The 23,522-nt window shown below is 42.7% G+C and overlaps 2 protein-coding genes and 4 non-coding genes across 8 annotated transcripts in view; 2 read left to right on the forward strand and 4 right to left on the reverse strand.

The window, feature by feature from the left end:
* elk4 (ETS transcription factor ELK4) lies at positions 1 to 14,530 on the forward strand. Of its 2 annotated transcripts, none has more exons than XM_041033711.1 (6): positions 1 to 181; positions 5,079 to 5,293; positions 6,283 to 7,068; positions 7,647 to 7,886; positions 10,523 to 10,642; positions 10,734 to 14,530. In XM_041033711.1, the coding sequence occupies exons 2-6, from the start codon at positions 5,087 to 5,089 to the stop codon at positions 10,830 to 10,832; spliced, it is 1,452 nt and encodes a 483-aa protein (XP_040889645.1). In that variant the 5' UTR covers positions 1 to 181; positions 5,079 to 5,086; the 3' UTR covers positions 10,833 to 14,530. The 2 variants fall into 2 exon arrangements, with proteins under 2 accessions (XP_040889645.1, XP_040889646.1); XM_041033712.1 differs by having other exon boundaries at positions 6,283 to 6,462.
* Positions 14,504 to 23,522, reverse strand: part of mfsd4aa (major facilitator superfamily domain containing 4Aa) — a 13,650-nt gene continuing 4,631 nt past the window's right edge. The window contains exons 4-10 of one of the 2 annotated variants that reach the window (XM_041033709.1): positions 22,688 to 22,817; positions 22,493 to 22,608; positions 22,028 to 22,201; positions 17,837 to 17,984; positions 17,186 to 17,256; positions 16,618 to 16,738; positions 14,504 to 15,048 (exon numbers count right to left, since the gene is read on the reverse strand). In XM_041033709.1, coding sequence (XP_040889643.1) covers positions 14,996 to 15,048; positions 16,618 to 16,738; positions 17,186 to 17,256; positions 17,837 to 17,984; positions 22,028 to 22,201; positions 22,493 to 22,608; positions 22,688 to 22,817 — 813 coding nt within the window. In that variant the 3' untranslated portion in view covers positions 14,504 to 14,995. The remainder of the gene's footprint in view (positions 15,049 to 16,617; positions 16,739 to 17,185; positions 17,257 to 17,836; positions 17,985 to 22,027; positions 22,202 to 22,492; positions 22,609 to 22,687; positions 22,818 to 23,522) is intronic. The other variant, XM_041033710.1, reaches the window with a different exon arrangement.
* trnaf-gaa lies at positions 15,622 to 15,694 on the reverse strand. Its single transcript has one exon. It is a non-coding gene; the product is annotated as a tRNA-Phe (tRNA).
* Positions 18,370 to 18,442, reverse strand: trnaf-gaa. Its single transcript has one exon. It is a non-coding gene; the product is annotated as a tRNA-Phe (tRNA).
* trnaf-gaa lies at positions 18,745 to 18,817 on the forward strand. Its single transcript has one exon. It is a non-coding gene; the product is annotated as a tRNA-Phe (tRNA).
* On the reverse strand, positions 19,117 to 19,189 carry trnaf-gaa. Its single transcript has one exon. It is a non-coding gene; the product is annotated as a tRNA-Phe (tRNA).

Here is a 23,522-nt window from a genome sequence, read left to right on the forward strand (position 1 = left end):
CGATATATCGTCAGTACAAGCCAAAGGTAGTTTAATGTATTTTATATTCAGGTATTCGCCTGACACTCTGTCTGAAACTTGTTTCCTGGGCTATGGCAGTATAGAAAGCTTTCCAGCAATGTTTTGGGAATACCTAGACGCAGCTCGACGACTTGGAAATTCAGCGCACTCTACGAGCGAGGTAATGTTAGCACACAAGCTAACGTGACGCTAGCTAACAGCTAACTTACAGTTAGCTAACTAACGTTACTGTCCTGATTTGTTTGTCTCCTCGACTGTTCACGCTCATGCTAAACACGACGGTGGCATTTGAGCTCCACCTTGCAACTTTAAATAGCCGGGAAATAACTGCTAGTCTTCGTTGATGGCAACGAAACTAACATTATTCATCAACAAGTGGTCTTTTATTTTGCAGTGTGTGGGTGCCTGGTTATCTGATAGTGCAAACCAGTCCGTCTAGCCTGAGCGTTTATAGAGCATGAATAACTCATGTACTATGACTGATTTGACCTCGCTGGCGTTATCTCACTGCTCCGTAGATAACATTTGCTGCTAATGTGAAGCGTTACATAACGCAGATTGGTAATCTTTTTCTCTGGCAGCAGTTTTGACACTGTCCTACCCCCCCCCCCCCCTCCCCCCAATATCACCGGTTTTAACATGACAGTTTGGGACAGATTGTGTATGTGGGGGGGTGTGTCTCCAACCCAGCAGGCCTGGATGAGTCAGGCCAGATTTACTCGTCCCCATAAGAAGCTTACACACAAACACACACATACACACATGTTGACAGAAACTGAGAGGGACAGCACAAGTCACAGTCAGGCTGTAACATGGAGTGGATAAAGAAAAAGCAAAAATACCATAGGAAAACCCAGCAACACACACTAGTTGTATCAGGAATCATGTCAGAGTGAGTGCCAACTTGTTGCCAACAAGTTGTGTGGCTCTTCAAGGCAAGATGAGAAGACCTCACTAGCTGTAGTGTGTATTTCAGCAATATTGTGCGCAAAACCAACAACTGGAGAGATTTTAAAAATGAGGACTAAACACCAGAAGAATAGAAATCCTTCCTTTGCAGAAAAAGCGGGTCCTTTGTGACACTTGCATGCGAGTCACTGCATCACAAAAACAGCCACATTGCCACACTCGCGTTGCATGTGAATGGACTGAGACAGGGCTCTAAGCGTGATCTAATAGTCATTGGATAAAAGCTTGGTGGTGGATGACAGACTGGCTGTGTTTTACATCACTAAGATAGGTGGAGTTGCAGGGATTTTCAGTTGCGGCAGTCTCAATGTGTACAGTAACTGGACCAGAACACGCCTCATTAGAACGTCTGCCATGAGGCAGGCAGCCCTTTACAGAGGATCACTGATGTTGTTTGATGGCTTCGGTCATAACACATAATCTTCAAGCAGCAGTATGACAGTTTACATCACAGTGCAATTGAGGGGTACATCTACCAGCATCTACCACACTCTTACCTTTGTGGGGGTTATGAGAGCTGACAGCCACAGAAGGTATCTCTCCTAAATGGCTGAAAAGTTAAGGCTGCGTGATGCGACATACCAACTGAATCTACAGGAATGGATGAATGGTGAACATATAAGATCTGTCATTCGTGATTTTAAATGTACATGTTGGTTGGGGTGCATTCAGCTGGCATATTCTCAGTGCAGTCCCTGTAAATTGATGCCTCGGTACCAGCTTACCACATCTGACTGCCAGCCAGCTTCCTGGGGGAAACCCTGCAACAAAGCATGTCTGCACACTGTCTCTGTCTTTAATTGCACAACTCATCTGGACTCAACATCTGGGTCATATATCTTTAATCATGAATATGCAGTTATTATGACTTTTCAGCCCAAGCTTAAATGAGTCTCATGTGTCTGTGTCTGTATCATAGTGTAAAATCAACTATCAAGTGCCAAAGGTTAACATTTAATGTCTGGTCAGATTTGTAGTTTACATATGCTTCAACTGGGGATTTCCTGATTTAAATAACAGTCCTGCTAATTTTAGACACTGTTTTATTTAAATTCTTGTAAAACTAATTTAGAGCTACAAGAATGAGTTGATTAATTGATTCGTCTGGAACAATTTTGAATAATAATTCAAATTTTTAGTGTCAAACATTTTCCTGTGACAACTTCTTAGAGGTTAAGATTTTATGCTTTTCTTTGTTAGACATGATAGGAAACTGAATAGCTTTAGGTTTTGGGCTGTTGGTTGGACAAAACAAGACATCTGAAGGCTTCACATTTGAGTTTTGCACATTATAAAGGACACTTTTCAATGTTTTTTGACATTTTATAAACAGAGCTATACATAGAATAATCAAGAAAGTAATATGCAGATTATATGATAATAAAAATATGCGTTAGTTGTTTAAACGTTGTTGCTTTTGTTGTGTTACACATGTACAAAAGGCGTTTGTACCGAACTGTTTTTATATTTTTTGTAGTCTATAGAAAAACTGTGTAGGTGTTGGTGCAGAAATGCAGGTATTATGTTGGCACTGGAACAGAAAATTTAAAATGATACCATGCCTCAGAATTATGAAACATCAGACGTTTGAATGACATGCATAAATAACAGTGTTACAAATAATACAGAGAAAGCTCTGATTTATTTAATACACAGTTGTTGTAATTCATATAAACAGGTGAAATAGTAGATAAAAAATCTTGTTGTTGCGCATATAATGATAATTTATGCTGAACACAGTTAAACTGCGTCCACAGAGCTGGAACCCTGGGCAAAAACACATTAGGAATCTGAGTCCTTGAGGTTTTATAAACTTTCAAATACACATGTGAATTAATGTCTCTGCTTACCAGCAACCCAAAGGGCCTCAAGCCTATTGCAGTATCTGTTGCTTAGGAGCACTAGTTAAAGGCAACAAATCAACTTGGCACGGCAAATACAGCAAAATAGTTGTTTTGGCAAAAATGAGATGGGACATTAAGGGATGACATAAGGTGTGAGATTCCAAGATAATGCTTCCTTACACGCTGCTAAACAGACCAAGGTTTGTTTAGGTTAGGTTTTGGGAAAACCAGGTTATTGTCCACCTCTTTGTTCATGGCCTCCACAACCACCAGATCTAAACAGCACCACTTCATGGGAAGTAAGTTTCCTCCTCTTTCATGTCTCAGACAACTACAGGGTTTCAGGATACAGAGAGACAGCAGGACAAGCTGTTCTGAAGACAGAGCCTCTGGTCTCTGTGAGGTACTTAATGGTCATGCAGTGTTTGATGTTTCTATAATATCCACCCATGTTATACATTATACACCCACCCTTTCCTCCCGTTTGGGCGCACTCTTATTGTCACTCACAGCATGAACACTCACTCCCATATATCATCTGTTTTTATCTGCAGGAAGTCTTTCGTCTGGTGAAAAGAGGAACCTGTCACTTTTCTCTGGACAACATGTTATTATGTGACCCTTCAGAAGTGCACCCAACTGAGGGGACAAGTGGGAAGGATTGTAATTGATGCTGAAGTTTAGGTTGACTTATTTGAGACACTCAAGTAGAATGTACCAGCTGTCTATGCTGGTATTAGACCAGTTCCAGGTAGAAAGTGGAACTGGGGTGCATCAGACAGATTTATGGAGTGTAGTAATCCTGGTAGTTTGCCAAGGTTATAAAACATCATATACCTGAAAGAATTAAATGTTGTTTCACTCCTGACAATAAATAAGTGAGGTAAATGTCAGTCAAGCACGTTCTGTACATGCCCACACACAGCTGAGAGCAGGTCCAATCCAAACCGAAAACACCTGTGTCTGTGTACCACCAGTTCATGGCCTTTAATCTCTGCATAGGACGTCATGCTGAAAAACCTGCAAAGGCTGCAGCAAAGCCCCTCAGCAACATCAAAGAATCAGCCAGATGTGGGTTTGCACCTTTGCTGAGAAAACAATACAGTAAAACACAAGCACTAGCAAAATAACATTCAGTCAATCTTCTTCATCATAGTGTTGTCAACAGCCCACAGTGTGCTAGCAACTAACAGGATATCATCAGGTTGGTGGTGTTTTCAAACCTGGGCTTTAGACAAAGACAGACAGATCTGTCTATTCTATGCATAGCTCTGGCTTTCCTTGGCCCCCGGTTTTTGAATATACATTCTTATGAATATCATTCTTTACCTCACACTAAGGGAGGAATTTCATTTTTCAGGACCATGGTGTTGTGCAGACCTTGCCATGTGTGAACAAGATGTTTGGCCTTGAGTGAACCGTCAGCCACATCATAATACCACATGTTATATGTTCTAGAAAAATAGGGTATGATAAGGTGTAATTTTCCTATTTCTGCATAACTTTATTAACATAACCAGTGTGACGTCACAATTCAGTGCCATCATGGACCTAACGGGCACGCTTTACCATCTGACTAGCCTCAGTCCTTGGAGAGGCGTCACTCTCACCCTGAACAGTGTGAATAGGACCACTATTATTCAATAAATCTTTTATGCACCAAGGGATGCAAGAAGGAGGAAATTTACACTGGGCATCAGAATTTCCCCATGAAGGCAGTGACATGGAAGGTGTTTGACTTCATCCAGCTGATAAGGAAACCATTCGAGGGAACAGTGTTTGTAGCAGACTGTGCAGCCTCTTATTCATTGGCTATTGAATAATCATTTACAGCACTTTGATTAATACCTTTTCCATTAGATTTTGTGCTCATGAGGTAAAATACAACACTTTTTGTAATCTGTATAGCAGAGTGATGTTAGGATTGACACGTAACAGTGTACTATATTCGGTCTTGCATCTGTGTGCTGCTGTTCATGCACATACTGTGTGCTGTCTTTGGTTTACTGACTGAAGGAGGCAAAGTAGTGGCAACAACAAGAGCTAAATTACAACACTTCATCACAACATAACGGTCGGAATAAACTGAACTGACTCACAGCAGTGTGCCCAAGGGTGATATTTCCCATCAGTTAATGGTTTTCCATATTGTTTTGCTGTGAACATCAGTTCCTTGGTTCATGAGCCTGATGATTTTTCTCCTCTCTAACTTCTCTAACTTTGTTTTGTTTTTTCTTTCCTCAGTGAGCGACATGGACAACACTGTCACCCTGTGGCAGTTCCTTCTCCAGCTCCTTTTGGATTCCAGTAATGAGCAGCTAATCTGCTGGACCAATGAGGAGGGGGAGTTCAAGCTGCTGCAGGCAGAGGAGGTGGCCCGGCTGTGGGGTGCTCGTAAGAACAAGCCCAATATGAACTATGACAAACTCAGCAGGGCCCTCAGATACTACTACGATAAGGTAAACACACGTCAGCTCTTCTCTGTTGCAGGGGTTCTTGTTGATTTAAAGTAGCTGCCTTGTTTTTGATGAGGCAGCTATGTCATTCAGTCATAAGATTTCACTTGTTACAGGTGACTAGAGCAATAATTATGCTTTCAGTTTAACAGCACCAATATGTGTTCAACCATTAGCCAGCTGTTGCCTGTCTACATTGTCATTCCTACTAAGAACGTGATTGATCACACATTCTAACCCTGAACGTTTAGTGTTAACATTTCCGCTGAATGAATGAACTGGGCACAGATTTGCAGCTTAAATGATGCTAAGGGGTTTGAGCAGGCTGATATTTTCCCAAACCCTCAGATTCCAAAACATTAAAAAAAAAAGAATATGAATTTGACCAGATGGTGTGGCATCCGGATACATATGAGATCACATGTTGCATTGTCAGTCATACTTACAGAAATGACATGATGCCTGTGTTGCATAACCACATGTGTTTTGAAGCAGTAGCTAGACACTCAAAGAGGACTACTTCCTACAACGTCTGCACCAAAGGCTGTACGGGCAAATAGCACAACACAACTTAATTGCATCTCAGAATGGTTGAAGTCTACTTCTCAGCAACATGCACAGAGAGGGAGAGTGCTGTCTGTCTCTCGCTCTGCTTGTGGTTTGGCAGAAGCACTGCCTGACCCCGTGGGCGTTCTGGGCAGGGCTGCTCTGGTATGTTTGGCTGCAGCATTAGTGGCTGCTAGTTTGGTACAGACAGGAAGGACAGAACTGTCCATCGTGCAAGGCTTTTCTGTGGTCTCGCTCTTCTATTTTTTCCTTCTAGTGCCTCTTTGATAGAAGCATAACACACAAGGGAAAGTCTTATTTCTGCTGTCACGGTGTGCTTTCTGCCTAGATGATAATTATGTTTTTTGTTTTTTTTTTTCATGTTTTTTATGTTATTCACCAAGAGTACTTATCTTGTTCTGCAAATCCTTTTCTTTGTCTTCTAGAACATCATAAAGAAGGTGAACGGTCAGAAGTTTGTCTATCGCTTTGTGTCCTATCCCGACATCCTGAAAGGAGATGTTGCTGCTCGAACAGAGGGTGGGGATGTGACTGCCGGGGGCATTCCTCCCCTAACAAGACGGAACAGCACCCTACAAGAGGGTGACTCTGGTGACAGAACCAAGGTAGGAGGCAGTACACCAGCTCAGGGCTCAAGCACCAAGCAGTCAAACCGTAATGACTACATCCACTCTGGCCTGTACACTTCCTTCACACTCAACTCACTGGTAAATGCACACGAGCTCTTCAAACCCAGCAAAATAGAGAACCCAGCAGAGAAGATGGCTGACAAGAGGGGTCTCACTGCCACTGTCACAGCCACGGTCCATAGCCAGGAAGCACTGCCTCAGCCACAACAGCCAACTGCTTTGCCATCCGTCATCAAGTTTGGAAACACCCCTCAAAAGCCAGCACCAGCACCACCTCCTCAGGTTACCTTAGAGCCGACCCTGATGTCCAACCACTTAGATCCTCTGCAAGTACCGCCCCCGAGGGCTGAAGACATCAGCACACACTCCTCCCTGCCGCCCCAGTCCGTTTACTCATTTGAACACATCCGCCCATCAGAACCAACGTTCAGCTTACCAGACCTGACGTCGGCCAGCCCATCCCCGAGCTTAGTGCCTGACTCCTCGCAAGAGCTGGTGATCGACAGCGACATTGAGTCCGGATCATCTCAGCCTGCAGACGCTCAGGCACCAGAGCCAACAGATGCTCATGCACAGGACAAGGCTAGTATACGTACAAACAAACACACATCGCACAATGCTAGCTACATTATTGAATCTCCAAATGAAAACAATGAGCTAAAAGACTCTAAAACACTCTGAAGAACAGGCAGCAGCACAGCTGAGTAATAATGCTGTGTAGGTCCATTGCAACAAACAAACCTTTGACATACATGTAGTCATGTGAATCATTCATACTATAAATATCTGTTGCTAAATTGTTAAAATTGCTAAAATATTCCGTCTTGTTCAGTTAGCAGCCATCTAGCACCCACCCTGAAAACTACTAGCACAACACCAGTCAGCTGCCTCACTTTAATTCTAACACCTGCGTTGGTGTATTTTTTTTTTAGTTGAGAAGCATCACATTGGACTGTAAAGCTGCCAGGGGATAATTATTATATATGAACATGTACCAGATTAAGACAAAATAAAATTACTGTGGATTTCAGTTTTTCTCTGATACTTTTAACATATTCAATAAGTTGTGGATACAGCCCGTAGCACATACTTGGCTGATGTATTGACCCAGATAGTGATGAAATCGAAATGATCGTTATCCATCTCTCTGTGTCCCCCAGGTGGACAGTGGCCTCGGTCTGTCTGGAGATGAGATCAGCCTGGTGGACGCTGAAACCAGTTCATCCTCAGTGAGCAGCTGCACCACAGTCAGCACTCAGAGCTCAGGAAAGACACGCAAGCCGCCGAAAATCCTGCAGATCAGCCCGCCAACTCTGCTGGTCACCGCCTCTGACTTCTCCCCCATGAACCTCTGCAGCCCCTCACTACCTACTGCCTCTCTCACACCAGCAATGCTACAGGTGAGAGCCTGGTCTTACCTGTATGTGGTTGTAAAGAGAGTTTTACCTGAGGTCACAACACACTTGAGCAAAAATATAATACAAACACAGCAGCAGGAAACGTGAATGGCATGACATCAGGCTGTTTTAAAATAGATTATAAATGTGGCTCAAAACATTTCAGGATACCAGTTTGCAAGATAAATTGTATTCAGTAAAAACAATGAAGCGTGGGATGGTAGCACCTCCTGTAGGGCAGTAGCCTGAATAATTTGTGAGAAACACAACATGGCGTTCAGTAGCTGACAGCATGGGTTTCAGTACACCATTAAAAAAAAAAAAACAAGTTTGAGGCCTAGTCACTCTGACCTCATCCAAAAAGAAGGAGGCTCATTCACCATCAGTAGAGACTGATGGTGATAATATAGTAAATGAAAATTGCTTTTGCCTGTTACAAAAAGTAGTATCATTATTCAGTGGTTGCACAGACTAGTTGACTTTACTGCTCTGCGATGATGCTTTAAGCTTAACGACTAGTGGCTGATCACATGATTATGATACTAACAACATGGACACCTCAGAGAGGACAGTGGGTGGGTTGTTGTAGATAACCTGTAGCAGTGCATGAACTATGTTACTATTTTCAACACTGAAGTAGATAAAATAGCACTGTTAGTGACTTATGAACATATATGAACATATATATGTTCATATATGTTCATATGTATATGAAATGAAAACATGTTGTCTGCCGTGCAGTTATATGCATCTCCATTTATCATGTATGGTGAAGAGGTGAGACCCCTTAATGGGCAGAGACCTGGTAACTGCTCTCATCATTATGTAACCGAACAGTCAAATTGCACAGAGGAACCTTCCAGCACTTAGTGATCGTGACCAGCAGGTGGCAGCAGTGTAGCATTACTCTTGCTGTCTGGTCTTGTTTTTGTGCTGTTTAATTGTTCCTGATGATGCTGTTTGCAGACCACATGACCGTGTGTGCTACTGTATAGCATTTCTGAGTCTATTAGATCTACTGGTTTAGACAGTGTTGTGCTTATTTTGTCCCTTTGCAGTAGGCCAGGTCAGGTTTGGTCATGGGATCCACAGCTCAGACTGCCAGTCAGCTCACAGAAGCACGATTACTGCTTTCTGGTTTCCCTCTCCTCTGTCAGCGACTGAGTTAGAACCGTGACTCTTCATCGTATAGGAGCATTCACCTGAGTTATTTTCTTGATGGTCAATACATATGCATATGAATTAAAGTTAGCTTGCACATTGCTCGTGTTCAGAATCTTAGAATTTGATCCCATCGTCACTAAACAAAAACAAATGAATAAATATATAACCAAAGTCAGCCAGACTGTGAGACATTTAAGAGTCCACTGAAACCGAGAATAACATGTTAGTAAGTGATTATAGTCCTAGTACAGTTATAAATGACAGGATATGTCCACAAGTCCAGAGACAATTTTCAACAAGGGACAACTGTAAATATTTACACAGACCTCGTCACCACAGGTTGTACACGTCAGGCTCAGTATTTACATGTGTTTTACTGTTGTGTTTGCATGGATGGGTGTCAGCAACGTGAGAAGCATGGTTCATGTACTTGCCTTTGGGCTTTGTGTGTATCTGTATAATCCAACTTGTTTCTTTTAAGGGTCCTGATTAGAATTGAGTCATTCATGGCCTACAGCAGAATATCTTCCCTAAGGAATGTCAGATTTGCATGTGATGCATTGTTAAAGTCAATGAAAGCTCCCTAACAAGGCCCACGGTGTAAAAGTGTACTAACTATAAACTGTAAGCTCTGATCTATAGTTACCAGCAGTCTTTATCCAAACACAGTGATAGCTTGTTGGTGTTAGTGTCTGTTGCAGCTGGAATCACAGTAAGTAATCAAAGCAGCACAGGCTCTAATGTCAGAGCACATCATCAGATAAAAAGCAGCCAAACAGATGCTACCAACATCGCTAACAGAGGGGCCAGTTGTTCTGAGGATCCATATTTGTTTGTGGTCTTCACAAGCCACTTTAAGCTGGACTGGTTCCATAGTCACTGATGGAAGCTGTAAAACACGTTAATTATTTAATACCCTGTTAATTATAGATCTTCCAAACAAGCTGTGTAAGTGGTTAGAGTAAAAAAAAAAAGCACATTAAATGCCAGTTGTGGATGTAGATATCTGGGCATGTATGTGGAAGAGAGCTACCACATACCTTCTAGATGTGACCAGTCATCCACTCCACCGTGAGGCTCTGCACCTTCATGATCTCAGGAGACTTCAGCTGGACAAGACTCACAGTCCACAGTATGCATACCAGAGGACACACAAACTGTCCTGATTCACCGCCTCTTTCCTAACTGTGCAGTTGTAACAAAGCAATTTCCCTGCGGGGATCAATAAAGTTTTTTCAGATTTCTGATGACCTCTCTATTCTTAATCCTGCCTACTGAACTCTGAGTGGGTTACTGGTTCTCCGAGTGGTGGAAAGAGCTATCAGTGGGTACAACACCACCAGATGTATTTGACTTGCTGAACATATCACAGTTGTAGGTGGTAATTCTAAAACTGTGGTAAACTATGTTGGCTGATTGGATTGTTTAGGCTGTAATGAAAATTACAAGTCTGTCTTGCATGTCTTCCTCTTCAGACTCCCACTCTATTGCTGACTCCCAGTCCTCTTCTGTCCAACATACACTTCTGGAGCACGCTCAGTCCGGTCGCTCCACTCAGCCCAGCCACACGACGCCAGGGAGCCCACCTGTTCCAAGTCAGTATATAAGAGGATACACCTTCTTTCTGCTCTCGCCATTTATTCACTCTGCCTACATTTGTCCTAACACTCTTCTGCTCTGTTCCAGTTTCCATCAGTCCTCACCCCCCAGTTCCAGATCCCTGTACACAGTTTGGATGGGACCAACACACCAGGCCCCATTTCACCAGACCCTCAAAAGACATAGGATTAACTCCCTACAGCATCACCACATTTGGACCCAGACAGCCAGACACTCCACACCCCCACCCCCCACCCCGCCAGCTTCATCTCCTGCTCTCACATCCAGGACAGTCATGTGGAAGCTCAGTCATTGGCATTCCCCATCGATCTGGTGCTTTAAAGTTTGCTGCCACAGAATTCACACTACAGTCTGCTGTGTGGAGGGAAGACCCGGAGAGATATCGGCAGTCCAGGTTCGATGAACGAGGGCGACGCGTTGAGTTTGTTTCATGGCACTTACACCCTGAAGATGCTATTCTGCACTCACACACACACACTCACACTCACACACACACACACACTGATGTCGTCATTCTGTGTGCGCTTATGAATTAATTTTGTCTGGCTTTTTGGGATCCGCAGTCACCACAATTTGAAGAAGGGAGGAATTTCCATGGCAACAGTGTGTGCATGTGGATTGGACCCTCAGCAGCCACAATCTGCTTCATACTTGGACACACAGACCAGTGGGATTGCAGATATCTGAATCTTTCCTTCTTTATCATGTGCAACAGTGTTACTGCCAAAAAGAGACACGTTTTTCATTTTCCGTTATCAGTCCTTAACCAGTTTTCTCCTCTGCTGATAATGATTCTGCTCCTTTTTTGTGCTCCGTCCTGAACTTGTACTCTTGTTGAAGGGTAGCGCTTTAACCTGAAAACTCGCATGTTTACCTGCAACTCTTTTATCTTCTACTCAGCTCTTAACCTGAACTTAAATGTCAAGCCTTGCCTCAGCTGCTCTGATATGTTGGCTAACTGCAGCCATATCCAACAGCACTTCTACCTTCACTGTCTTATCGTGACACGTGGCCATAATCCGAGCTGAACCTTGAATCACGCCTCTATGTAACTGTTCTAATGTTTGTATATATACACTAGAATAGCCCTGAAAGCCAGTGTGGCCTGGTGTCTGCCTCCAGCCCGTAAGCTTTTCAGGTGGGAATGAAAGAAAGTGAAGCCATAACCGTTTCTGAGCATCGACTCTGCAAGCAACAAGATGTCCACAGCTGTATGTCTTACTGTCCTGACGTTGCCTTTTATAACTTTATAACTGAACCCCACATTGTTAAAGGCAGACACTCTTCAGTTACCATATTAGAGACACCTATTTTAAGATTTTCAAATAAGTTTTCGTGAAATTGGAAACTTCCAAGGAATAGTTTTAGACATTTTGGGGAGTACACTTTGCTCTCCGGCTGAGAGTTATATGAGAAGATTGATACCGCTCTCATGTCTGTGCTGTAAATATGCTGCTGGACCTGGCACCTGATTAACTGAGTACTAAGATTTGAATTGGGCTTTGGCTGTACGTAAAAAAAAAAATGTGTGTACCAGCACCTTAAAGCTCACTAACAAACAAGTTATAGTATAACGAAAATGTAAAATCATCACTTTACTGTTTCATGGGCCAGAAATGATTTAATCTGTACAGAAATCAGAGTGTAAAAATGGCAATGGAGAGCTAACGTGTTATATCAGTGAGCTTTAGGCTTTATAACAGCTGTCTCTCCTGTTTCCAGTCTGTATGCTAAGCTAAGTTAACCGACCCCTGACTTGGCATGAGAGTGGTATCAGTCTTCTCATCTAACTTTTGGCAAGAAAGCGAGTAAGTATATTTCATAACATGTCGAACTAAAACCAAATCAAACTGTTCCTTATGAAGCAAAACCACAGCAGACCGTGAAACCTTGTTGATTGTCTGCAGGTCAGCTCAGTTTTCTTCGTTGTAAATGCACGGGATTTGATGACTTATTGCTTGTAGTGTCAGCGCTGTCATTTAAACAGAACCTCTAAATCATAGTAGCTGGACTCTTGAACCGTCCAGCCGTCACCTTTGCCTCGCTTTAGCAATCTGAAAATGATCAACCTTTAATCCTGAGGACAGTAGAGACCTTCTGGAACTTTAAGCACCTTCTTTCCCCTGAAACCTGCTCCTGTAGATGATCAGCCATGAAAGGCTTGCACCTGTTTTGTATACGACTACGAAGCCATAAGTCTGAGACACAGACTCAAGAAGTAGATCCCACCTTTCTGTGCTATTACACATGGATATTGTACATCACACTTGTTTACACGATACTTGGGTAGAACACGCTAGTGTGTGTTTACCTAAGTGTCACTTTCTAACCCAGGGATGGATGACCAGCGAGTCTTGTAGGGGGGAACCTATGCTCACTTTTACTCAACGAACAGACCCCCCCCCCCCCCCCCCCCAAACCTGCAGAGTCCATCACATTGACATATGGTGCCTTACCACAGCCAAGCCCAAGTTTTTCTCCCAAAAGTTGATGTTCTATCATTTAAAAGTCCGTAGAGACCTAACAGTAACAGGATCCTCTTTGTTTTTCTGCCATATCTTCGCGTAGACCAAACCAGAGCCCCTGAAGTTTGGAGTAAAACTTCACAGGGATGTTTTGTGTGCGTGCGCACTGCGGCTCACATGGTCTGCGTGCAGCTTATGTACTGCCGGACCTTAAATGTTGCTGCAGTGTTCTTCAGGTTGCATTACTGTACATACAGACAGCAACGTGGGTTAATATGCATAGCATGTGTAAACTGAATCAGGCCATGTTTTACGAGTTGGCGGCCATGTCTCTTTCCAACCTGCTTATAAATGTTTGTGATAACAGATCTACTCAGAAAATATATAGATATATATAAATATATATAAAACCTGTTTATCATTTTTGTGTAATCTTTTATTTTCCTGTAACACCAATAGAATTTTAAGATTAATTTCTATTTTTGTAATGGCCGGATAGTTAGATGTCTGCAGTTTTTTGGTTCTCTGATTTAATGTTCTCTTTGTGCATGTGTTCCTTTATGTTGTGTTTTTTCTTGGCGGAGTTGGGAGGCGGCTGTCCCGTGGTGGCGTTGGCTTTTTTTTTTTTTCTTTTTTTTTTGGGGGGGGGGGGGGGAATCAAAAGCCTTATGGGAGAAAAAAAAGAAAATCTATGTTTTATATGTAAAGTGTTTTGATATAGTGTTGATATTGTACATGCAGATGTTGTGATGAAACGTTTGCACTTAAAATTTCGGGGTTCCTGTAGTATTGGATTCTGTCGCTTTTCTATGACTCAGATTTCCTCTTTGATGACATGTTGTTGATGTTTGCTTACTGAGAAATGTATATTTTCCCCAAGGGAGGATACAATTATGCACTTAGTATTTTATACCACAAAACAGAGATAAATCTAATCTTCTACAGTACATATCAAAACATTTGCAGTAATTTGTAATTAGGCACTACCACACAATATTTATTTATTTGAATTTATAGTCAAGCCCAATGGAATTGGTCACTTATATTGCATTTTTGCATGAACTTAAATAAAAACTATGAAATAGCTGGAAAATAACCTCAAAGCCCATTTGAAACTTTCCTCCATCGAGTCATTTGGACTTGTCATTAGCATATTTCTTCATTTGTATCTTCTGATGATGTTTTTTCCTTCGACTTACCTTGAAATGTACAACTTTTGTTTTGAAAAGAAACGACACAGCTCTGCTTTGTTCTGTCCAGTTCTCTATTTGTTTGATGCTTTTTCAAATGTTTACAAGCTACTTGTCTTAAGTGGCATATTGATGTGTGAGAGGTGTAGAGGAAGTGTTTATAACAGAACAGACAGGTGAGACCAATAATAAACAATCTCTAACTTCATTGTATTTTGTTCTTTTCATGTCTGACTGCTCTGTTCGGCCACCAAGAAACCACAAGTCCGCTCCTCACGCAGGCTGCTACCAGTTATATTTAAACAGTAAGTACACGTTTCCCTCCGCAGTTCACTCACAGTCATACTGAAAAGGTAATACTTAATCATTAATGTGTCTGTTGAATCAAGCTACAGCAGAGTTATAAGGTTCTGCAAGAGATGATTGTGCCAAAAATCATTTCCAGTATTACAGTACATCCATTGAACAGCTTGTTGATCATCGGGCTTGACAGCAGAGCTGTCTGCAGGTCAGAAATGTTCAGTAGGACTAGGCCTGCATGAAACTCGTTTCCTGCCACCGGGGGAAAACTGAGGGAATATCAGTTTTCCCTGGGATTGTTCTCCCCACGTTTCGTTCCACAGTCCTCAGTGTTCCCTCTGGACCCTGAGGGGCCTTCAGGGGCCCCCTCAGATCATGAGCCTCCGGTCTTTGGCTTCTCTTTCATGTCTGTGCTTTTGGATGAATCTGAGAAAGAAACAGTGTTGATTAGATGACTCACAGGAGAAGTGACATCCAGCAGGCTGCTGATGGAACAACAAGCCAAACCAATTTAACATCCTGAGCAAAAAGCAATGCACTGCTCTATTGATGGCCTTCATTTGGAAACTGTATGGACTGTATGGTTTTTGCAGTATAGTGTATTCACTTCATTTAGTATTGACATATTTGATTTGTTATCTGGGGATCTTAAACAGGAGGAGGTGTAAAGGTTTTCCTTAGGCAGAACTTGGGATCAGAGGTATTAGTAATGTCAGCGTTAATCTTCCATAATGATTATTAGGGGCTGTGTGAAATCTTTCAGGTGGAGGGAGGTGCTGATCCTTACACTTCATGTTTTAACCATTATCTTAAATGAATATTCAAGTCTGATTTAAACATTTAATGTCTTAATAAAGCTTTAATTTTGTCATTAGTGCTAATGTTTTTAAACTTTGCAGGGAAAGTTAGGTCCTTTGTGAAATGTGCTCATTTGCTGAGATGATCTGACCTAACAGATCCTGTCTTCACAGCCCTCTCCCCAAAAGGGAGCCACTCCACTGCCGAAACCCGGGATCGAACCAGGGACCTTTAGATCTTCAGTCTAACGCTCTCCCAACTGAGCTATTTCGGCATGAATGCTAATGATAACACAGGAAGTAGGATCAGGACAGTCCAGCTGGACTGAGGGGCACACGGAACAAAACTGAGTGCTCTTTGTCCCACTGCCCTCAGAGTGAGACCATCAGCATTCAACCACAAGAATAAGAAAGATGAGGATCGTTGATCCTGTTCCAGCCCTCACGTTTTTGTTCCACACTTAGTCTCCAGTCTACATGCTATAAAAAATAAAAGTTCAAAAGAAAGAATAGCAAAAAGAAACATTCTAGATTCCTTCTTCCTCTAATTCGTGAAGTCACTGTTTTCTTTTTTGTTGCTTTGCTGTCTGATTAGTTGTGTTTCACACCTCTGGACATAGTCAGTCCTGCCATACAAAAGTTAAGAGCACTTAGCTACTGAGCCTGAACAAGGTAATAGGGCTTTTGTGGTATAGAGAGATAAGCTGCAATGCACTTAGTGCACTCATAAGCTGATTTTGACAGGAAAAGAAAAAAACAGCACAAAAGACTCAACAAAAGACCAAAAAACAGAGACTAAATTCTGACGTTACACAATCATTAAAATAAACGAAAGGAATGAGTCAACTGACAGACAGCCTCCCCCGCCCATCACATCTCACTACACTGCTACAGTGATCTCTTTCACTGAATTGCCACAGCCTGATTCACTCTGTGTACACTGACATGTTTGTGCTGCTGCTGCTGTCAGCTTCTCCTCTGCTATAAGCCTCTATCTGCTTTGGTTTGGAGTTCTTTATTTCCAAGTCAAAGTAAATCACTCTGTATATTCTGTTGCTACCTGACATCAGTGTTTCTAAAAAAATATATATATACCTTTTTGTTTCAGCTATAGTGGATTTTTTATTCCCAAACAAACTCCAGTGTTATTGGGATTTCATTCATCATCTTCCTCTGTGTGTACCTGCTGTGTGTTTACCTGTGTGCCAGTTCCTGTGGATGCGCTGGACATAGAGGAGCAGCAGGAAAAGGGAGAAGCCAATGAAAGAGGATATTGTACAGCACAACAGGAAAGCATAGCTGCCCTGACTGTGGATCACCTGCAGAAAGACACAGACACACACACACACAGTGGGTTTTTAATTTCAAACTTCTATGCAATTAACCATTGAAAACAACGCAGCTACAGATTGTTTTTTTTAATGGCAGTGTTTCCACTTCATTCATTCTCACACTGCAGGTTGCCACCGCCACGCTGATCCGCGGTAACGATGATGCCCTGCTGCAGGCAAGTTCTGAATGCTGCTAAAACTAATTTACACTGACGCTGAATTCAATTCATTTAGTGACATAAAAGCCTGGTCCAATATAATGAGGCAGCCAGTGACACAGCACAGTGAGTTCAACAGAAAAAAATGGATGAATCAAAAGATGCAAGCAAATGTAGGGATAACCTTGAGAAAACTCATGTGTTGAACTGTGTTGAATCGAATCATTACTGTAAACCAAAGCGACATGTTCACACAGAGTCATCAAAGATTTCTTACTGATCCAACAAGCAGCTGCAGAATCATCTCCCCTGTGCTGGCGCTGGTCACCAGGACAGTTGTTGCACAACCTTTAACACACAAGAGACAGAAACTGTCACTAGTTACCAGTTAGTCATCCAAAAAATAAAAAAATTTAAATAAATGTTTAAATAATACAATTTTAAATAATGAAATAATAATCAAATAGATAAGAGCTGCAAAAATGAATAATCAAATGAATAAATAAGTGTTGATAATTCATTAATCGATTCTTTGAGTATTCTTTTATTCTCAGTAAATAAATGTTGATAATTTATTTCCACATTTATTTATGTATGAGTCTGTGAGGCATGTGGCACTAACCTTTCTGTAAACTAACCAAAACAAATTAAATTAGAAACACAGAAACAAATACATGTAGATTTGTTGACAAATTGTTGTAGAGGTAAATACTCTGATTAAGCACCAACATTATTCATTGATTCATTTGATTATTTATTCATTTCAGCTTTTATGTATTTGTTGACTAATATTGTCTGTGTTTATTTCAACTTTTCTTTATAAATGTACATTTATATACTGATTAATTAGGCGGATTTAATCCTCCACATGCAGTATATGAACTCCAAGACGAGCTGATTTTGTGTGTGTGTGTGTGTGTTCTTTAACCTTTGTAGTCTAATATGTCCTCTGTATAGGCCAGAATGGAGGGGAACACACTGCTGATGCACAGTCCCAACACACAAGTACCGATGAAGAGGAACACACAGCTTGTGTAAAAGATCAACAGCAGGCACTGCACCAGTATGACTCCCACCTGAGACACAGACAGACAGACAGACAGACAGACAGACAGACAGACAGACAGACAGACAGACGACAGACAGACAGAGATTGAGCAAAAGATACACAAAAGTCTGTGCATTTGGAAAAGACTTTCTTCATTCATTTTGTAAAGCTGAAAAAGAAAGGACAGGGAAGGTGAAACACTGCTGATTGATATGAGTCAACAGCTCTAATCATTAAAGCAAGACATTTTGAAAAGACAGTCCATTAGCTGCCAAAACCTGGGATTGGACCAGGGGCCTCTCCCAACTGAGCTATTTCAGCTTGTTGGGCCCTGTTCACAGAGGAGCTAAACACTGGAAATGTAAACAGACACAGTAAACGTTTCACAAAACAAGAAAATACAGCCCATGAGCTGCCGAAACCCGGGATCGAACCAGGGACCTTTAGATCTTCAGTCTAACGCTCTCCCAACTGAGCTATTTCGGCTATGTAAGCCCCAAGGTAGCCATTTCTTTCCACAAACTATACGAGGTCTGTTTCAATGTCTCCAGCTAAATCAGAAATTGCAAGGGTTCACATTTGCATGCAGTATGTATGATGAAGTTACCTTAAGATCCTCCCACTGCACGTGTTTCAGAGCCATTAAAACATCAGTCTTAAAACACAAGACTAGGTAAATAGCTTAGTGCAAGGCAGCTGCTCTGTCAGTGCACTGATTAGCTGGAGACATTGAAACAGCCCTCGTATGGTTTGTGGAAAGAAGTGGCTACCTTGTGCTTTACATATGTGCCGAAATAGCTCAGTTGGGAGAGCGTTAGACTGAAGATCTAAAGGTCCCTGGTTCGATCCCGGGTTTCGGCAGCTAAGGGGCTGTCTTTTCTTGTCTTCTGATTAGAACTTCAGCACAGTTCTCAAGCCACCTGAGCCAAAAAAAACACAAGAATCACACCTCACAGATCTGAAAAACAACACTGCCCATGTTCTTTGCCGTCATCCAGAAGACAGTCCATCAGCTGCCAAGACCTGAGATTGGACCGGGGGCCTTGAGATCGTCAGTGCAACACTCTCCCAACCGAGCTATTTCAGTTTGTTAATCCCTGTTCACAGAGGAGCTAAACACTGGAAATGTTTTACAAAACAAGAAAAAACAGCCCCTTATCTGCCGAAACCCGGGATCGAACCAGGGACCTTTAGATCTTCAGTCTAACGCTCTCCCAACTGAGCTATTTCGGCACATATGTAAATCACAAGGTAGCCATTTCTTTCCACAAACCATGAGAGGGCTGTTTCCGTGTCACTTAGCATCTGACTAGATTAGCTTAAGCGTAGAACGTGTCCAGCTAAATCAGAAATTGCAAGGGTTCAGAGTTGCACTGTGTTTTGCAGCTCAGAGCCACCATACTGATTAGAACTTCAGCACAGTTCTCAAGCCACCTGAACCAAAAGAAACAAGAATCACACTTCATGGATCTAAAAAGCAAGCCTGCCCATGTTCATTGCTGACATCCAGCAAAACAAGCAAGAACAACAAAAGGTGTAATAGTATCATTTTGTACCAAAGATGCATGTGGAATAGTCAATCAATCAATTCCACGAGGCAGCATGAAGGAAGTCATGAAGGAAGTCCTGAAAAAACAACCCATTGCCCTCAGGTGTGAAACACAGAAACATCTCAATTTTCAAAATATGACAATAAGACAGTGATGTTTCAGAGAAAAACTTTCTAAAACCAGGTTCACATAGAAACAGCATGGTGCCACATCAGTGCGTTTGGTAGTTTGAATCACGACAGTGGAAAAAAAATAACAAACTGTCATAACATGAGCACTGCCTGTGCTGGCTTTTGAGTCCTGTTGCTGCTGAGCTAAATGAAAACTGAAACCAGTGCACTTGGCCTCTGTTACTTACTTAATAAAAAATGTACAGTTAAAACTGTCATCTGCTCTCAGGCAGATGAGAGCCCCCACCTTTACCAGGATCTTCAACCTCTCTCTGGATCAAGCAGTCATCCCACACTGCCTCAAATCATCCATAATAGTCCCGGTGCCGAAGAGGTCTCCCATCACCAGCCTGAACGATTACCGACCGGTGGCCCTCACTCCGGTAATCATGAAGTGCTTTGAGAGGCTTGTCCTCCAACACATCAAGGACTATCTCCCCCCAGACTTTGATTCTAACCAGTTTGCTTACCGTGCAAATAGATCCACTGAGGACGCCATAGCTGTAGCTCTTCACTCTGCACTGAACCACCTAGAGCAGCAGCAGAGCTACGTCCGGATGCTCTTTGTGGATTATAGTTCTGCATTTAACACAATAATCCCGGACAGATTATGCACAAAACTGGACACTGTTGGCCTCCCCCCTCTCACATGTGCCTGGATAAAGGACTTTTTAACAGACCGACCCCAGACTGTGAGACTAGGTCCCCACCTCTCCTCCACCCGCACGATGAGCATCGGCTCCCCACAGGGCTGTGTGCTGAGCCCTCTCCTCTACTGCCTCTACACCCATGACTGCAGGCCGGCCCACAATGACAATCTTATCGTCAAGTTCGCTGACGATACTACAGTGGTCGGACTCATCTCCAGGGGTGATGAGGCTGCCTACAGGGAGGAGATCCTGAAGCTGGCTGCTTGGTGTACTGAGAACAACCTCGCTCTCAACACCAAGAAAACCAGGGAGATCATTATCGACTTCAGGAGGCACCGCACAGACCCAGCCCCCCTCTACATCAACGGCGAGTGTGTGGAGAGGGTCCACACCATCAGGTTTCTTGGCGTCATCATCTCGGCCGACATCTCCTGGTCAGAGAACATCACGTCAATCACCAAGAAGGCTCAGCAGCGGCTACACTTTCTGAGAGTCCTCAGGAAGCACAAGCTAAACTCCAATCTGCTGCTGACCTTCTACCACTCATCCATTGAGAGCCTGCTGACATACTGCATCACCGTATGGTACGGCAGCTGCACTGCAGCAGACAGGGAGAGGCTACAGAGGGTCGTGAAAACAGCACAGAAGATCATTGGCTGCCCTCTCCCCTCCCTGTTGGACATCTACAACACCCGCTGCCTCAGCAGAGCCACAAACATTATCAAGGACAGCTCCCACCCTGGCTCTGACCTGTTTGACCTGCTGCCCTCTGGGAGGCGCTACAGGTGTATCAAGACAAAAACCAATAGACTCAAAAATAGCTTCTTCCCAAAAGCTATAACTGCCCTAAACTCCAGTGGGAAGTTTCTGAAATACTCCGGCCACTAAGGACTCATGTGCAATACTTTCTGTTAACTATCGCAACATGTGCAATTGACACTGAATGTAATACCAAAATGTGCAATACCGAATGCGACACTAATGTGCAATATATATATATATACATATGGTATACATACGTATCACACCACACTTAAATACATAAACAATACATGTGCACATCTGTCTGTTTATTTTGTAAATATTTTAGTTTATATTATATTTTATTTTATACTTCAGATCTTTTATTATCTTATTTTACACTGCTTTTGCACTGATACTGGTGGTGGCTTAATCTCGTTGTACTTACGTATAATGACAATAAAGGCATTCTATTCTATTCTATTCTATTCTAGGCAGACTTCATGTCCTGCTGAAGGCTGAAATGTTGTTGTTTACGGTGACAGGATCTGAGACGCAAATCAAAAACCCATTTTGTTCTGTCTGTGGGGATTCTCTCCAGAGGCAGTTTGATCATTGAGAACAGCAGGGCGTCGACCATCTCACAGCAGGTGATAATGGGCCTCTGCCACGTGTCCTGTTATAGCTTCTTTAAGTGACTCGATCAAGTGGGGAGGAAGTTTAGTTTGGCTTTCAGATCCTGCTGCCTGTACACCTACTTAGACTATAATCCTCCTCTTAATGATGCCACCTATTTCTGTCATGTGCCTTCCCGCCCAGTTCAAATATTTAGTTTGAATTATCATACCACAGCTGTGCATGAGCTCTATTGCTTTAGTGTGTGACTCCTCACTGCACTGTACTACTGCATTTCCTTTAAGGTGGATTTGTCCTTTAAATGTGTTTCATATGTGTTCATACCAGACTGATGGTGAGCAGCCTGGGTGCTGTGTATCTGTAGGACAGGTAGATGAAAGCCAGTCTTCCTGCTGTGATGGAGGCCCAGAATATACTGTCCAGACAGCCGGCAGTCTTATGACCCATCAGCAGAGGAGGGGAGACGGCGTAGGTGTAGACGAAGCCGGTGTAGGAGCCCTGCAGGCCAGGAAACACAGCGGGAGGTTGGCACAGAGCAGGGGTTTTCAAGTCTGACGTTAAGTTTGACTGAGTTATGACTTCAGGGAGAGTGATTTGTGACACACACTGCACAATCAAACACTAAGTGTTTTTAAATTGCTACAATAACCTTCTACTTGTTTTCAGACCACCTGAGTCTTTGACTCATATCTCAGACGTCTGTACCCACACCCACCACACACCTCACAGTTTGAACACTACTGGCACAGAGCATGTGTATATGTGTGTAGTGTTAGCAGGAAGTCTCACTATAATCCCATCAGTGATGAAGAGGATGGCTCCGCCTAGAGCATGGAGGATGAAGAACGTAGCAGGGCGACCCCGAAGTTTGGCCAGGTTACAGCAACCAAACACACTCCCGTGTCCTAGGACAGGGACAGGGATGTTGAAAAGTTTGTCACTTCATTTGAATAGTTTGGTCACAAACACACACACATGCATTACCTTGGTCACTGTCCCCAGCAGGGCTTGTACTGGACAGCGAGTCCCGGTCCAGCAGACGTGGACTATTCCTGAAGCAAGGCAGCAGTCTCTCATGGTACATCAACGCGAGCACTGCTACTGGCACAGGGAGCTGCCAGAACACACAAAGAGGCTTTTGTAAACCATCTTAACAGAAAACACTTCCTGTCAGTTGATTCGATTTGAGAACATCCTCTCATAAAAGTCGAATCCACACTGTCTTATCTCGTCCTCTGCTTGGAGCAGATCCAGTTCAAACAGACGAATACAGCTGTATTTCTCTTCAGGTGGAAGCTTATCACCCCATCTTAAGGGCAACGTCAAGCCTCACAGCGTCTAAAGAAATGTAAATAACTCTGAGAACAAAACTGGAAACAAGGTCACATTCCTGAGCGACTCCAAAGAGCAACAACGCTGTTTGGAATTTCATTATCTCATTAGCATGGCTGGCTTATTTGAAGTGGACAGTGAAAGAAGATGCTGCTTCTGTGCTGAGGTCAACAGATACTCAAATGTTCAGATTTGGAAACACTCAAATTCTGCTTTATGGCCCAAACTACAAAATATAAGACCCCACTTTCAACAAACCACCACTATCCTTTGCTCACTACAAGAGACTTGATATAGTGTCTTTGTCTTTTTATAGCACAGTGTTATCTTCTTCAACATAGTCAAATCACACAGTTACACATGGCCTCATATCTAACTGGCTCTTTGGCAGCTGAAAGAGTCACTGTCCCATGTACAGGTAATAGACATTTAAGAAATTATATTAAAAAGAATCAATTATACTCCTGTGCAACATCATTTATGTGAC

Source organism: Toxotes jaculatrix, chromosome 3, assembly GCF_017976425.1.
Source record: "Toxotes jaculatrix isolate fToxJac2 chromosome 3, fToxJac2.pri, whole genome shotgun sequence".
Classification (NCBI taxonomy): Eukaryota; Metazoa; Chordata; class Actinopteri; family Toxotidae; genus Toxotes; species Toxotes jaculatrix.

What these genes read in the sequence shown, in the direction of transcription:
- elk4 (XM_041033711.1), top strand. Translation starts at nt 5,087, where the DNA reads ATGGACAACACTGTCACCCTGTGGCAGTTCCTTCTCCAGCTCCTTTTG. An exon ending in ATGCTCATGCACAGGACAAG is followed by an intron (nt 7,069 to 7,646) that starts GCTAGTATACGT and finishes TGTGTCCCCCAG; the next exon opens with GTGGACAGTGGCCTCGGTCT. An exon ending in TCACACCAGCAATGCTACAG is followed by an intron (nt 7,887 to 10,522) that starts GTGAGAGCCTGG and finishes CTTCCTCTTCAG; the next exon opens with ACTCCCACTCTATTGCTGAC.